The sequence below is a fragment of the Leptodactylus fuscus genome, chromosome 7 (assembly GCF_031893055.1).
Source record: "Leptodactylus fuscus isolate aLepFus1 chromosome 7, aLepFus1.hap2, whole genome shotgun sequence".
Lineage (NCBI taxonomy): Eukaryota > Metazoa > Chordata > Amphibia > Anura > Leptodactylidae > Leptodactylus > Leptodactylus fuscus.
Window position 1 is genome coordinate 145,569,791 of NC_134271.1, and position 16,638 is coordinate 145,586,428.

Consider the following 16,638-nt stretch of genomic DNA (forward strand, 5'->3'; position numbering starts at 1 on the left):
ATATAATTCCACAGCAAACATAAAAAAGGGGGTGGACAAAAGTATTGGCACTGTTTGAGAAATCATGTGATGCTTCTCTAATTTGTGTAATTAACAGCACCTGTTACTTACCTGAGGCACCTAACAGGTGATGGCAATAACTAAATCACACTTGCAGCCAACTGAAATGGATTAAAGTTGACTCCACCTCTGTCCTGTGTCCTTGTGTGACCACATTGAGCATGGAGAAAAGAAAGAAGACCAAAGAACTGTCTGAGGACTTGAGAAGCAAAATTGTGAGGAAGCATGAGCAATCTCAAGGCTACAAGTCCATCTCCAAAGACCTGAATGTTCCTGTGTCTACCGTGTGCAGTGTCATCAAGAAGTGTAAAGCCCATGGCACTGTGGCTAACCTCCCTAGATGTGGACGGAAAAGAAAAACTGACGAGAGATTTCACCGCAAGATTGTGCGGATGGTGGATAAAGAATCTCGACTAACATGCAAACAAGTTCAAGCTGCCCTGCAGTCCGAGGGTACAACAGTGTCACCCCGTACTATCCAGTGTCAGCGTCTGAATGAGAAGGGGCTGTATGGTAGGAGACCCAGGAAGACCCCACATTTTTCATTAAACCAAGTTTAATGTGAAGGGGTGCAAGATAAACGTGAATTTGATCGACCAGTGATTTGTGTTGTACATTGTACTAACCATTTGTGCGCTCGACTCTGAGAGACCACAGTTACATATATATATTTTGTTTTATTTTTTTCAAATTTAGTTATTGGACTTCGTATTTATTGCACTATTGTTACGGTCAGCAGGATTATTTAAAAAAAAAAAAAAGCCTGCGGCGCCCAACTTGACTCTGAACCGCAAGGCGCCCTGGTGTGAACTAGGCCCAACAGTTAACTTCAAATTCAACTTCAGATTTCAACGCAAGATTGTGCGGATGGTGGATAAAGAACCGCGACTAACATCCAAGCAAGTTCAAGCTGCCCTGCAGTCCGAGGGTACAACAGTGTCACCCCGTACTATCCGTCAGCATCTGAATGAGAAGGGACTGTATGGTAGGAGACCCAGGAAGACTCCGCTTCTTACCCAGAGACATAAAGCCAGGCTGGAGTTTGCCAAAACTTACCTGAGAAAGCCAAAAACGTTCTGGAAGAATGTTCTCTGGTCAGATGAGACAAAAGTAGGAAAAGGCCTCAACATAGAGTTTACAGGAAAAAAAGAGGCCTTCAAAGAGAAGAAGACGCCCCCTACAGTCAGACATGGCGGAGGGCCCTGATGTTTTGGGGTTGCTTTGCTGCCTCTGGCACTGGACTGCTTGACCGTGTGCATGGCATTATGAAGTCTGAAGACGACCAACACATTGTGCAGCATAATGTAGGGCCCAGTGTAAGAAAGCTGGGGCTCCCTCAGAGGTCATGGGTCTTCCAGCAGGACAATGACCCAAAACACACTTCAAGTCAGCGCTAGAAAATGGTGGTGAGAGAAAGCCCTGGACACTTGTAAAGTGGCAGCAATGAGTCCAGCCCTGAATCCCATAGAACACCTGTGGGGGAGGAGAGATCTCTTGGTGGCAGTTTGGAGAAGGCCCCCTTCACATCTCAGGGGGGACCTGGAGCAGTTTGCCAAAGAAGAATGGTCTAAAATTCCAGCAGAGCCTTGTAAGAAACTCATTGATGGTTACCGGAAGCGGTTGTGCGCAGTTATTGTGTCTAAAGGTTGTGCTACCAAGTATTAGGCTGAGGGGGCCAATACTTCTGTCCGGCCCGTTTTTGGAGTTTTGTGTAAAATGATCAATGATTTGACTTTTTTTTTCATTCTCTTTTGTGTTTTTTCATTGCAAGCAAAATAAATGAAGATATTACCAAAGAGTTTGTGCTTGTAATCATTGTCTGGGAGACACCGAGTATTATCTGACAGAATTTCAGGGGGGCCAATACTTTTTGCCTACACTGTAGATTTATATAAAGAAGTTCTGGAGATACTTACTTTGTGGTTTACCGGTCATGTTAAGCACAGAATAAGTAACTTCTACATCAGGGGAATGTTCATTGTCAGCGGCTGAAAAAATAATAACTCAATAAGTATCAACTCAGATCCGAAGTTATACATGATATTTAGGTCATCCAGTCCATCTCCAACCAAAACTGGCCATAAGGAACTATTCAAGATTAGTCATAAGAAACTTACCCAAGCTGGATGCCTCACTGACTTCCCTTGGGCTCTTGACCACTATAAAAGTTAATATGAAATTTTTTTGATACTTGGAGAAAGTCAAATGGTTTTTGGTAATTTTTAGATGGATGAAAATGGTGAAATGTTCTATTACCTGCTGTTGGGTTCTTATTGGATGATCGGCGTCGATAATATAGGTACACGGAGATAAAGATGACGATGAGTAGTAACAGTCCCAAACTTATAGACAGTATTATTGATAGAGAAGAGACTTTTTGCCCTATAAAGAGATACCATTTATTGGTTAATGGATGTTTGGGAAGCAAGATGAACAAAAACAGCAATAACGATGAGCAAATTCTCACACCTCATTCAATCCTAATTTTTCAAAATTTTCAGATTCCAAAATTGCTATGATTCAGTTTGGTCAAATAATCTAAAATGGCCAAAGCTATATGAAGGCAGAGTCTTTCAGCCAACCAAGAAGGATTGTAGATATAAGAGCTGACAGATGTTATCACAGCTACTATATATTAGCACAACCAGAAGGTCGCCATTTTGTGGGAATAGAGAGAAGTAAGAGGAGAGGATTAGAGGTCAGAATGGAGAGAAAGTGAAAACAATTACAGAATAATTGTACAGAAGATAATAGTGAGGAGCAGAGGACAGATGGTTGGGTATAATTCATAGACTTTATGGAGAGATAGAAGTCGGTGTCAGGCGGGAGCTAGGGACAGACAAGGAGGGACAGCAGGCAATCTAGTGTTGACACAAATTGGCCACAATTATATACTGTGTTATGAGATCTACTTCAATCACTATATTGTTGGCCACAGTAATAATGGAGAAGATCAGTGGCGTAACTACCACGGAGGCAGCAGAGGCAGCTGCCACAGGGCCCGGGACATTAGGGGCCCGGTGACAGCTGCTACCGCTGCTATCATTATTCTCGCAGGTCTTTTCGGACCCCCGAGTATAATGATCGGGGCCCCCTGTGGTGGAATACTTTCCACCAACAGGGGGCCCCGAAGCTGCAGCAACGGCTGACACACAGGAGCTGCAGGTCTGGCTTCTCTCAGCGCTTCAGGACTCTCTCCCCCTCCCTTACTCTGCCTGTCCTCTGCCCACCAATGATAGGGCTGAGGAGAGCCCAGGAGGCGGGGCTTATCCCTGCCGAGCTCCTGCCGTCCTGCACTCAAGAGGAGAGGAAGAAGAAGCTGCTCCAGGAAAATGAAACTGAAGATACACAGGTACATACTGGGGTTACTTATTAATATCAGGCATTTGGGGGGATTACTTTTGTTTTAGTAACTCCATGTGCCTCATATTAATAGCAGTTAACCCCATCATGTCCCTCACATTAACCCCTGTGTGCCTCACCATAAGAGTTACTAATATGTGAGACATATTTGGGTAATAATAATGAAGATACTTTATTATTACCTCCATGTCTCTCACATATCAGTAACTCTTATGGTGAGGCACACAGGGGTTAATGTGAGGGACATGATGGGGTTAACAGCTATTAATATGAGGCACATGGAGTTACTAAATTGTAATGCACATGACCAGATTTTTTTATCCACAATTGTCCTGGTATAGCGGTCAGCGGTGACGTGACAGTATTTAGTCCTGTAGGCAGTGCCGCACCTCCCATGAGGCGACCTGAAGCGACCGCTTCAGGCGGCGCTATGCCAGGGCCCCGGGGAGGGTGGTATTTTTGCTTACCTAAGCCAGTCCTGGACAAGCTGTCCTGGACTGGCTTAGCATCACCGAGCGGTGGATTGGGGAGGCCGCTGGAGCAGCGCTGCTCTAGCGGCCTCCCCTCACGCTCAGGCAGAGAGCAGGTCCTCTCCGTTTCTGCTCTCTGCCTGCTAACATCGCTCTGCCACACCCCCTTCGCTCCGTGCCGGTCTCCTTCGCTCCGCCCCCTCCTCCCGGGGGGGGGGGGCTTTCTGTTGTCCGCCTCGGGCGGCAAAAAAAGGCAGGTTCACCCCTGCCTGTAGGGGCCACTATGGGACATAATACTGTGTGCAGGGGCCACTATGGGGGATAATACTGTGTGCAGGGGCCACTATGAGGTATAATACTGTGTGCAGTGGCCACTATGGGGTATAATACTGTGTGCAGGGACCACTAAGGGACATAATACGGTGTGCAGGGGCCACTATGGGACATAATACTGTGTGCAGGGACCACTAAGGGACATAATACGGTGTGCAGGGGCCACTATGGGGGATAATACTGTGTGCAGGGGCCACTAAGGGACATAATACTGTGTGCAGGGGCCACTATGGGGGATAATACTGTGTGCAGGGGCCACTATGGGACATAATACTGTGTACAGGGGCAACTATGGGACATAATACTGTGTGCAGGGGCCACTATGGGGGATAATACTTTGTGCAGTGGCTACTATGAGGTATAATACTGTGTGCAGGGGCCACTATGGGGCATAATACTGTGTACAGGGGCCACTATGGGACATAATACTGTGTGCAGGGGCCACTATGGGGGATAATACTGTGTGCAGGGGCCACTATGGGACATAATACTGTGCGCAGGAGCCGCTATAGGACATAATACTGAGTGCAGGGGCCACTATAGGGCATAATACTGAGTGCAGGGGCCACTATGGGACATAATACTGTGTGCAGGGGCCACTATGGGACATAATACTGTGTGCAGGGGCCACTTAGGGACATAATACTGTGTGCAGTGGCCACTATGGGACATAATACTGTGTGCAGGGGCCATTATTGGTCATAATAGAGCGCGCAGGAATGCGTAGGAAGGACTCGGTCGAGATCTTCGGTGTCGGTGTGTGTGTGTGTGGGGGGGGGTCCATGTCAAAAGTTCGCCACGGGGCCCCGCCATTCCTAGTTACGCCACTGGAGAAGATCTTCAATAGAGATGAGCGAACGCTAGGTAATCGATTCCAATCGAATACCACGCGGTAAACGCAGTAAAAATTTGTGTCCCCTCCCACCTTCCCTGGCGCTTTTTTTGGCACCAATAACTGTGCAGGGGAGGTGGGACAGGAACTACGACAATGGAGGCACTGAAAAAATTTGAAAAAACCCATTGGCTGCCGAAAACATGTGACCTCCCATTTATAAGAACGGCCGCCGCCCTATTCGCCATTTTTGCGGTCAGAGATAGGGAGAGAAACATATCTGCTGAGGGCTAGATAGCGATTAGCTTCAGATAGGGGGGCAAGAACTAAAGAAGAAAACCAACAGCTCTTCTCAGAGCTATACACTGTAGGGACATCAGTCCAGCTTTCCCCGGACGGTGGAAACAGGAATACACAACAGATACAAGTTCATACATAGCGGAGAAACAGCTTTCATTTTTGGCCTGAAAAATAGAAACAATCCAATGCATTTACAAGTTCATATAGCTGTTAAAAACCTTGAATTTTTTAGTTTTTTGAAAAATTGCAGCAATTCACTGCATTTACAAGTTCATATAGCTGAAGAAAATCCTTGCATTTTGGGGTTTCTTGAAAAACTGCAACAATCCACTGCATTTACAAGTTCATATAGAGCTGAAAAACAGCTTTTCTTTGGGGTGTATAGACCATCAAAAAGGGAATAGTACATCCAAAATGCGCAAGGGTAGTGCAAGGGGACGGGGACGAGTACAGGGGCGTGGAAATGCAGATGTTGAGCAAGGTTGCGCTCAACCAACAGCGTCTACTGCGCCTACAGCTCTGCAGCAGCAAGTATTGCGCTACCCCGAAGTCCCTGGCTTGATGGCCACATTGAGTAGGCTGCAGGGTACAAACCTAAGAAGGCCTCTACCTCAACTCCTCCTCCTACCCATCAGTCTGGTCCTCCTTCCTCACAACATGCCCAATCTTCCCAGCAACCTAATCCCACCTTTCCCGCCTCCCAGGAGATGTTTTCAGCTCCATTCACTGTCCCTCTCTCTGTCCCACCACGTCCTGAATCTCCAGAGGTAACAGATGACTTCCCTGATGCACAAACACTGGAGCATCCGTTATCTCCTGTTCTTGTTGTTGACCAGCAATCGTCCCTCAGTGACGACGATGACGAGACACAGTTGCCATCAGGGCAGCCTGTTGCCGTTGTCCTTGCACAAGAGGAGGAGGAGGAGGAGCCAATGGATGATTTGGAAGAGGAGGTGGTGGACGATGAGGCCACTGACCCGACCTGGACAGGGCGGATGTCAAGCGGGAAGAGCAGTGGAGATGTGGAGGGAAGTGCAGCAACAAAGAGGGTGGCTAGAGGCAGAGGCATGTCCAGAGGCAGTGGACAGCTGCTTCACCGAAGCCAGGCCACAGCCAGCAGGGCCCAAAATGTTACCTCTTGTACCCAGCCTAGAAAAACTCCCCCATCGAGGCCACGGTCTTCTGTATTGTGGAATTTTTTTTATGTCTGTGCCGTGGACAAATATAGTGCCGTTTGCACACTCTGCAACTCAAAACTGAGTAGGGGCTCTGAAAAGAGCGACCTCACAACCACTGCCATGCGCCATCATTTGGAAGGCAAGCCTCTCCCACTCTTGCCAGTGCTGGCACTGCAGTCCAGACCAGCAGCCAGGAAACCTACACATCTTCCTCCACCACTTTGGGGACTTCTCCCTCATGCTCCCCTTTTCCTTCCTCAGCTCCTTCCCCTGCCTTACCTCCTTCTCCTGCCTTAGCTCCTTCTCCTGTACCATCATGCGCCTCCTCAAAACAACCCACCATCTCCCAGAGCTCAGAGCGCAGGCAAAAATACAGCGCTACCCACCCCCATGCACAAGCCTGTTGCCGTTTCGGCTTGTTGAAACTCAGGCCTTCTGTGACCTGATGGCAAGTGCGGCACCTCGCTATGCTGTCCCTAGCCGTCACTACTTCTCCTGGTGTGCCGTCCCTGCCTTGCAGCAGCCACATCCGGCGGGCCCTAAGTTCGCACAAAGGTCCACTTGACCACTGATGCGTGGACAAGTGCATGCGGACAGAGACGCTACATTTCACTGATGGCACACTGGGTGAATGTAGTTGAGGCTGGGAGTGGGTCACAGTCTGGGGCAGTCTACCTCATTTCCCTGCCCAACATTCCTGGTAGGGGCTCTGAATCACCACCCTCCTCCTCCTCCTCCACCTCCTCCACCATCACATCGACCCCAGCTACCAGATGGAAATGCTGCAGCACTGGCGTGGGGAGACGTCAGCAGGCCGTGCTGAAGCTCATAAACTTGGAGGACACTGCCTCTGAGGTCAGGGATGCCCTCCTTGATGAGACAGCAACATGGCTTTCGCCGCTGCACCTGGGCCCAGGCATGGTTGTGTGCAACCTGGTATCAGCCCTGGAGCTTGCCAACCTCCAATACGTTCCATGCCTGTCCCATGTGTTCAATTTAGTGGTGCAACGGTTTTGAAAACATACCCCAATGTAGCCGAGTTACTGGTGAAAGTGCGGCACTTGTGCGCCCACTTTCGCAAGTCCACAGTAGCCGCTGCTAGCCTCCGAAGCCTCCAGCAACACCTCCATCTGCCAGAACATCGGCTGATGTGCGATGTCCCCACACGCTAGAACTCGACATACCACATGTTGAGTAGAGTGTATGAGCAGCAGAGACCCTTGATGGATTACCATCTCCAAAACCCAAGGGTTCCTCAGAGTCAGCTCCCGCAGTTTCTGCACCATGCGTGGCCATGGATGGCAGACTTATGCGAGATCTTGCGTGTCTTTGAGGAGTCAACCGTGAGGGTCAGTTGTGATGACGCAATTGTGAGTGTCACAATCCCCCTCCTGTGTGTGATGCGAGATTCCCTCATCGCCATCAGGGATAATGCACTGGACGCTGAGGAGTCGGGCATAGGTGCTGAAACATCCCAGCAGGATAGTCATGGCACACTCCTGTCCGCTTCACAGCGTACATTGAGGGAGGAGGAGGAGGAGGACGAAGTGGGAGATCTCATTGTCACACAGGAGACTAGCGGGGAAGTTCATTGCGTCCCATTTGTATCAAAAAAGAAAAAGACATGGCTGCACATCCCAACCTTATACATAGATCTAGTCCTTCTCAGCAAATTTTAATACTGAACATGAGTTTCTTAGTATACATATTGATCAATGTGCATAAGCCCACTAGCCACTTCACGGCAACCTCTTTATAGTGGGTCCATACTCTACTGGGCGCGGCGCCGCACAGCGACCGCCACAACCGCAACACAGCGCCCACAGGGTGAGCGACCCAGTGGCCCGGCAACACCCCTGTCACCAGACCAAGCCCTCAGGCTCTGGGCCGCGCCGCCCCACGGGCACAGCGCCATAGAAGCAGAAGACGCAGCCCCGCACCATGTGAACAAATCTCAAAAATTCACCTTACCATGTGTAGTCTCCTGCTAATTAAAAACAGACACCACGCAGCCCCGCACCGTGTTTTTAATTAGCAGGAGATTGCAAAAAGGAACCCACCTACTGGATCTCTGTCCTCTGACTGGGGCAACATGGTAAGATGAATTTTTGAGATCTGTTCACACGGTGCGGGGCTGCGTGGTGTCTGCTGTTTCTGTGGTGCTGTGCCCGTGGGGCAACGCAGCCCAGAGCCTGGGGGCTTGGTCTGGTGACAGGGGTGTTGCCGGGCCACTGATTCGCTCGCAGTGTTGCGCTTGTGGCACTCGCTATGCGGCGCCGCGCCCAGTAGACTAGGGACTCACTATAAAGAGGTCGCCGTGAAGTGGCTATTGGGCTTATGCACATTGATCAATATGTATACTAAGAAACTCATGTTCGGTATTATAAAATTTGCTGAGAAGCACTAGATCAATGTATAAGGTTGGGATGTGTGGCCATGTCTTTTTCTTTTTTGATATTCATTGCGTCCCATTGCTGCAGCGCAGTTGAGGCGAAATGGAGGAGGAGGAGGAGGAAATGGAGAGTGACCATTCCAGTGGGGGCAGCCAAGTGACGCCAAGTAATACTCTGGCACACATGGCTGAATACATGTTGGAGTGCTTTGCAACTGACAAACGCATTGCCAAAATCCTGGAGAGCAACGACTACTGGATTTTTGCAATCCTCGCCCCCCGGTATAAAAATTATGTTTGCAATTTTATTCCGGTAGAGGGGAGGGCCAGTCGCATGAGTGATTGCCACAAGCAACTGGTGCAGAATATGATGGAGATGTTTCCATCAACTGTCGTTGGCGGCACACAGGAGAGTTCCTCCAACATGCGACAAACTGTCATCCAATCCACACCCGGCAGGGGCACATTCTCCAAGGTCTGGGACACGTTAATGGCATCCACTCACCGAAGTACCGCCACTGAGGGGCCTAGTGTCACCAGGAGGGATAAGTATAGGCCCATGTTGCGGGAGTACCTGGCCGACCACAGCCCTGTCCTCTCCGATCCCTCTGCGGCCTACACGTATTGGGTGTCCAAGTTGGATTTGTGCTGCCGGTGGCATAATTACGGATAAGCGCAACCGGCTGTCAGCTGACAGTTCTGACCGACTGATGCTCACAAAAATGAACAGCCACTAGATACACCCATCATTTTCATGTCCACCGGTGTCAAGCACCCCAATATGAAGTTGCATGTGTGTGCTCACCCTCTCCAATTCCTCCTCCTTCTCATACTCCTCCACCATCAGCGCTGAACAATTCTGATCCTACTAGGATCAATCCACCCTGATTCCCCCCAACTCTGCTGGTTAGAGTCTCAATCCACCCTGATTCCCCCCAACTCTGCTGGTTAGAGTCTCAATCCACCCTGATTCCCCCCAACTCTGCTGGTTAGAGTCTCAATCCACCCTGATTCCCCCCAACTCTTCTGGTTAGAGTGTCTACTCACTCCAAGGTCCAAAACCATTGGTGGTGCAAGGCTCTACTCACTTCAAGGGCCAAAAACACTGCTGGTGCAAGGCTCTACTCATGCCAAGGGCCAAAAACACTGCTTTTTAAAGGCTCTGCTCAAGCCAAGGGCCAAAAACACTGCTGATGCAAGGTTCTACTCACTCCAAAGCTGAAGTCACCTGAAGGGCCTCAATCTCTGCTGGTAGCTCAGCTTAAGGGCCTGTGACTTAATTCGGAAGGGCTCATGTTAAGGGCTAGAAAATTGAATTTTGGAAGGTCTCACCATATCACACACACACACACACACACACACACACACACACACACACACACACACACAATGACAGTTAAGGGTGGGGACTGATGGATTTCCCATTGTCTATTCCATCTGTGGATGTCATCTGATTTAAAGGGGTGCTTGATAATGTTTGTTGAACTTAAATTGGGGTTTGTGTCCATCCATTTGGGGAGTAAAGAAGGTTTCCAGGTATTTTCCCACTTTGATAGAGGTTTTTTTGAATGTGGAAAGTGTTTAGTTGTTAGGCTGTGATAGTGGGGTAATAGAGGGACTTGGGCTTGTTAGAAGCCCCCAGACATGCTTCCCCTGCTGTCCCAGTTGCATTGCAGAGGTGTTGGCATCATTTCCTGTGGTGTCTTAGTGGACTTGGTGACCCTCCTGAGTCGAAGGGTGGGATCCCCTGAAACAAAGCATTTTCTCCCATAGACTATAATGGGGTTCGATATTCGTTCAAATAGTCGAATATTGAGCGGCTATTCGAAACGAATAATGAATATCGAATATTTTACTGTTCGTTCATCTCTAATCTTTAATAATGAAAGGTATAGATGGTAGAAGGAATTATTTATAGTGATTTATATAAAAAATGCACATAGAGAAGACATGACCATTGTCTATACTCACCTCCTATCTGGATTATTCTCTCTGCACTTTTCTTTCTTACTCTGCCATATATTTTACCATTTGGATTACCTACCTTGTACCCATATGTTGTGCCCGTCACTGATCTTCATTGTCGGGCTGATTGAGGTTTTCACCTGACATGTATAATTCCCAGAATCCTCCAGCTGAGCAGACTGAACCTCATATTTATTAGATGGAGAAGAATCCTGAACCTTCCGTCCATCTCTATAGAAAGCAAACTCCAGTCTTGTGGTCGGTCTGTATGGACTAAGAGTCGTGTTACATGTCAGGGTCATGGGATCTCCTTCAGTCACTACATTGTTGGTCACATTAATAATTGGATGTGAGAAGATCTCTAATAATGGAAGGTATAGATGGGAGAAAGTATTATTTATAGTGATTTACACCCAAAGTACATCCATTCATGTTCCAGATAAAGTAAAAAGTTCTCCCATGTAGAAGACATGACCATTGTCTATACTCACCTCCTATCTGGATTATTGTCTCTGCACTTCTCTTCCTTACTCTGCCATCTGTAGTTTCCACCTCACATGAATATTTCCCAGAATCCTCCAGCTGGACATTGTAGACTTCATAGGTATCACTGACACCAAATCCCTGAACAATCCCTCCTTCTCTGTAGAAAGCAATCCGCAGTTGTGTATTGTGTCTGGGAGGAGGAGGGAGACTTGTCTGACATGTCAGGCTCAGCTTATCTGTAGTAATAACTGGTTGTGGGGTCACTGATATTGTTGGGGTCGTGAACAGATCTAGAAAAGGAGAAAAGTGATAACAATATATTACTGGGGGGATTTATTAGAAGACATTGCACAACATGGTGACCACATATCAGTATACAGTATACAAATAAGACATGCTCTGAAAATGATCAGATATTCTCTACAAATACTGGTAACATTTTTATTATATTTGTCACTGAGGGTGTAGCAGAGCTGTGCGCTGAACACTGCTACATCTGAGAGACTGTGGAGACTGCTGTGGACCGATCTTAGACTCCGCCTCCTCACAGACGAACCAGTGTTGATTGGCCAAATGCTGTACTCTATATGGCATTCGGCCAATCAACGCTGGTCAATGCATTCCTATGGGAAAAAGTCAGCTCCCGCATATTGCAAACTGACAGGGATCCCGATGAGATAGTGGCACAATACAGGTACTTAGGCATGTTAGATGCCCCCAGGCATGCGTCCCCTGCTGTCCCTGCCAGTACATCTATCCCTGTCTCAGTCACATAGTTCACAGTCTCATATGGCCCGGATCTGAAATCCACCATTCGTATAAAGTGGAGGTCACCTGATTTAGACAGCCAATTACTTTTTCCGATTTTTTTTTCGATGCCTATGTTGTCGTACCACTTCCCCTGCACCGTTATTGGTTCAAAAATAGCACCAGGGAGGGGATACACATTTTTAGTGCATTTGCCGCGTGGTATTTGATTGAAATCGAATACCTCGAATGACCTGATATTCGATCAAATATCAATTCGATTGAATGCTGTTCGCTCATCTCTACTAGAGATGAGTGCAATGAGAACATACATGCTGCCGCTCCATTCATTCTCTATCAGACTGCTGGAGATTGCCAAGTACAGAGCTCAGTTATCTGTGGCAGATCTATAAAATACTAGAGGGAGGACCCGGCTATACACGGGTATATTACATTTTATGTTTGTGTAGTGGCCCCATAAGAATTGTCCAATTTTGCACTGGTGTATTTTGTATGTGGTTTGTGTGTATGTCCATAAGCGTCATGTGATTATGTGTATCTCATTTTGGATGTCAGTGAAAAACCTGTGATCAGTTGTTATGGATACCTGGAGTAAAGCTGTATCTAATCCTTCCCCGTGTAGTACTGTGTTTAGATGCAAGTATCCAATCCTTGTTGGTGTGGTACTGTGTGCAGATGCACATATCTAATCCTCCCCGTGTGGTATTGTGTGAAGAGGCGCGTATCTAATCCTCCAGTAAGTGAAACTGTGTGCAGACGCGCATATCTAATGACTCTGGCGTGCGGTACCGTGTGCAGATGCGCGTATATAATACTCTGGCATGTGGTACTGTGTGCAGATGCACGTATCTAATCCTCCCCTGTGTGGTATTGTGTGAAAAGGCGCGTATCTAATCCTACGGCATGTGGAACTGTGTGTAGACGTGGGTATCTAATCCTACGGCATGTGGTACTGTGTGCAGACGTGCGTATCTAATCCTACGAAATTTGGTACTGTGTGCAGACGCGCTTATCTTATCCTCTGGCGTGTGGTACTGTGTGCAGACGCACGTATTTAATCCTCCCCCGTGTGGTACTGTGCATATCTAATCCTACGGCGTGTGGAATTGTGTGAAGAGGCGCGTATCTAATCCTATGGCGTGTGGAACTGTGTGTAGACACGTGTATCTAATCCTACAGCATGTGGTACTGTGTGTAGACGCGCGTATCTAATCCTACGGCATGTGGTACTGTGTGTAGACGCGTGTATCTAATCCTAAGGCATGTGGTACTGTGTGTAGACGCACGTATCTAATCCTACGGCATGTGGTACTGTGTGCAGACGCGTGTATCTAATCCTATGGCGTGTGGAACTGTGTGTAGAGGCGTGTATCCAATCCCCCGGCATGTGGTACTGTGTGCAGATGCGCATATCTAATCCTATGGCATGTGAACTGTGTGTAGACGCGCGTATCTAATCCTCCCCCGTGTGGTACTGTGTGTAAACACGCGTATCTAATCCTCCCCTGTGTGATACTGTGTGCTGAGACGTGTATCTAATTCTCTGGCTTGTGGTACTGTGTGCAAAGGCGTGTATCTAATCCTTTGGCGTGTGGAACTATGTGTAGACGCGCGTATCTAATCCTACTGCATATGGTACTGTCTGCAGATGCGTGTATCTAATCCTATGGCGTGTACAACTGTGTGCAGACGCGCGTATCTAATCCTATGGAATGTGGAACTGTGTGTAGACGCGTGTATCTAATCCTACGGCATGTGGTACTCTGCAGACGCGTGTATCTAATCCTATGGCGTGTACAAATGTGTGCAGACGCACGTATCTAATGCTCTGGAGTGTGGAACTGTGTGTAGACGCCTGTATCTAATCCTTCGGCATGTGGAACCGTGTGCAGACGCGTGTATCAAATCCTTCAGTGTGTGGAACTGTGTGCAGAAATGCGATTTTAAACCTCTGGTGTGTGGGACTGTGTGGAGACCCGTGTATCTAATCCTCTGGCGTGTGATACTGTGTGCTGATCTGTGTATCTAATCCTCTGGAGTGTGGAACTGTGTGTAGACGCCTGTATCTAATGCTTCGGCATGTGGAACCATGTGCAGGCGCACGTATCTAATCCTATGGCATGTGGTACTGTGTGCAGAAGTGCGTATTTAATCCTCTGGTGTGTGGGACTGTGTGCAGACCCGTGTATCTAATCCTATGGCGTGTACAACTATGTGAAGACACGTGTATCTAATCCTCCCCTGTATGGTATTGTGTGAAGAGGCGCGTATCTAATCCTACGGCGTGTGGTTCTGTGTGCAGATGCGCGTATCTAATCCTATGGCATGTGGTACTGTGTGTAGACGCGCGTATCTAATCCTCCCCCGTGTGGTACTGTGTGCAGACGTGCATATCTAATCCTTTGGCGTGTGGAGCTATGTGTAGACGCGCGTATCTAATCCTACTGCATGTGGTACTGTGTGCAGACGTGTGTATCTAATCCTGTGGCATGTACAACTGTGTGCAGATGTGTGTATCTAATCCTCTGGAATGTGGAACTGTGTGCGGACGGGCATATCTAATCCTCTGGAATGTGGAACTGTGTGCAGACGCGTGTATCTAATCCTATGGCGTGTACAAATGTGTGCAGACGCACGTATCTAATCCTCTGGAGTGTGGAACTGTGTGTAGACGCCTGTATCTAATCCTTTGGCATGTGAAACCGTGTGCAAATGCACGTATCAAATTCTTCAGTGTGTGGAACTGTGTGCAGAAATGCGTATTTAATCCTCTGGTGTGTGGGACTGTGTGCAGACCCGTGTATCTAATCCTCTGGCATGTGATACTGTGTGCTGATCTGTGTATCTAATCCTCTGATGCGTGTATCTCAGTTTGGATATCAGGGTTGTATTGTGCATGTGGAGTGACCGTGTGTATTGCAGTTGGAATATGAGTGAAAGACTTGCAGGTTTGTATTGGCTAAGGGGGGGGGGGGCACTGTATTTGGAATGCTGTATCTCAGCAACGGTACGTCCGAGCGAGTTGGAGTCTTGTCTTAAACCTTCCCGGGTACCTGAAGTATCTCTGTACCAAATTTGGTGAAGATCGGTCCAGTCGTTTGGTTCGCATTAGAGTACAGACAGACAGACAGACAGACAGACAAGAATACATTTTTATAAGATAGGGAGACTAGCAGGAGGACTCGGCTATACAAGGGTATATTACATTTTATGTTTGTGTAGTGGCCCCATAAGAATTGTCCAATTTTGCACTCATGTATTTTGTATGTGGTTTGTGTGTATGTGTTATGGTCAGCAGGGTTTATTAAAAAAAAAACTAAACAAATGAAAACCCTGCGGAGCCCTCTGGGCTTCTGAACTGCCAACACCTAGTGTGAACACTGTCTGACAGTTGATGTCACTGCCAGCTAAATTAAAGGACCAGGTGTGCTCTGTTAACAATTCACAGAGACCTGTGCAATCAGAGCAGCCGCCCAAATAAACTAACTGGCTAGCCAGCACTCCTGGACTAGCTAGAGACCAACTAAACCCAGTGTGATGCTGTTCCACCCAACCACCAAGGCAACTACTGCCAAGCCCACTTCCAGTGACCCCAGACTGAGAAGGGATGCTAGCTAAAGCCACTGAGTCCTATCACACAACATACATGGCAGCATGCTGCCTGACTAATAGTGACATTGCTGACTCAGGGAAGATTACTAGCTAGGGCAACTAAGGTTTACAGGCTGGAACACACACACACAAGAATTCATTTTTATAATATAGAGAGATGTGACTATATGAGCTCTGCCATGATAACTAGTAATGATGTAACCACAGGACAGGACATAACTCGCTGATCGCTGAGGAACCAACCATTGGGATTCCCACCAGTTCCAAAAAGCCTGTTCCCATTCCGCTGTGTGAATAGAGTCACACATGAGATTCGCTGCTCCATTTATCTCTCTATATTATAAAAATGAATTTCTGCCTGTCTGTCCGTCTGTCTGTTCTCTAATGCAAACCAAACGACTGGACCGATCTTCACCAAATTTGGTACAGAGATACTTCAGGTATCCGGGAAGGTTTAAGATGAGACTCCAACTCGCTCGGACGTACCGTTGCTGAGATACAGCATTCCAAACACAATGCCCCCCCCCCCCCCCCTTAGCCAATACAAACCTGCAAGACTTTCATTCATATTCCAACTGCAATACACACGGTCACTCCACATGCACAATACAACACTGATATCCAAACTGAGATACACGCATCAGAGGATTAGATACACAAATCAGCACACAGTATCACACGCCAGAGGATTAGATTTATGCGTCTGCACACAGTCCCACACACCAGAGGATTAAATATGCGCTTCTGCACACAGTTCCACACACTGAAGGATTAGATACGTGCGTCTGCACACGGTTCCATGTGCCGAAGGATTAGATACATGCGTCAGCACACAGTACCACAAACGGGGGGATTGTATACATGCGTCTGAACACAGTA

General features: G+C 47.7%; 1 protein-coding gene across 1 annotated transcript in view; it reads right to left on the reverse strand.

Moving 5' to 3' along the window:
* Positions 1 to 16,638, reverse strand: part of LOC142214623 (Fc receptor-like protein 5) — a 384,847-nt gene that overhangs the window by 210,827 nt on the left and 157,382 nt on the right. Inside the window, exons 8-10 of the mRNA XM_075283561.1 lie at positions 11,385 to 11,669; positions 11,000 to 11,254; positions 10,900 to 10,938 (exon numbers count right to left, since the gene is read on the reverse strand). Coding sequence (XP_075139662.1) covers positions 10,900 to 10,938; positions 11,000 to 11,254; positions 11,385 to 11,669 — 579 coding nt within the window. The remainder of the gene's footprint in view (positions 1 to 10,899; positions 10,939 to 10,999; positions 11,255 to 11,384; positions 11,670 to 16,638) is intronic.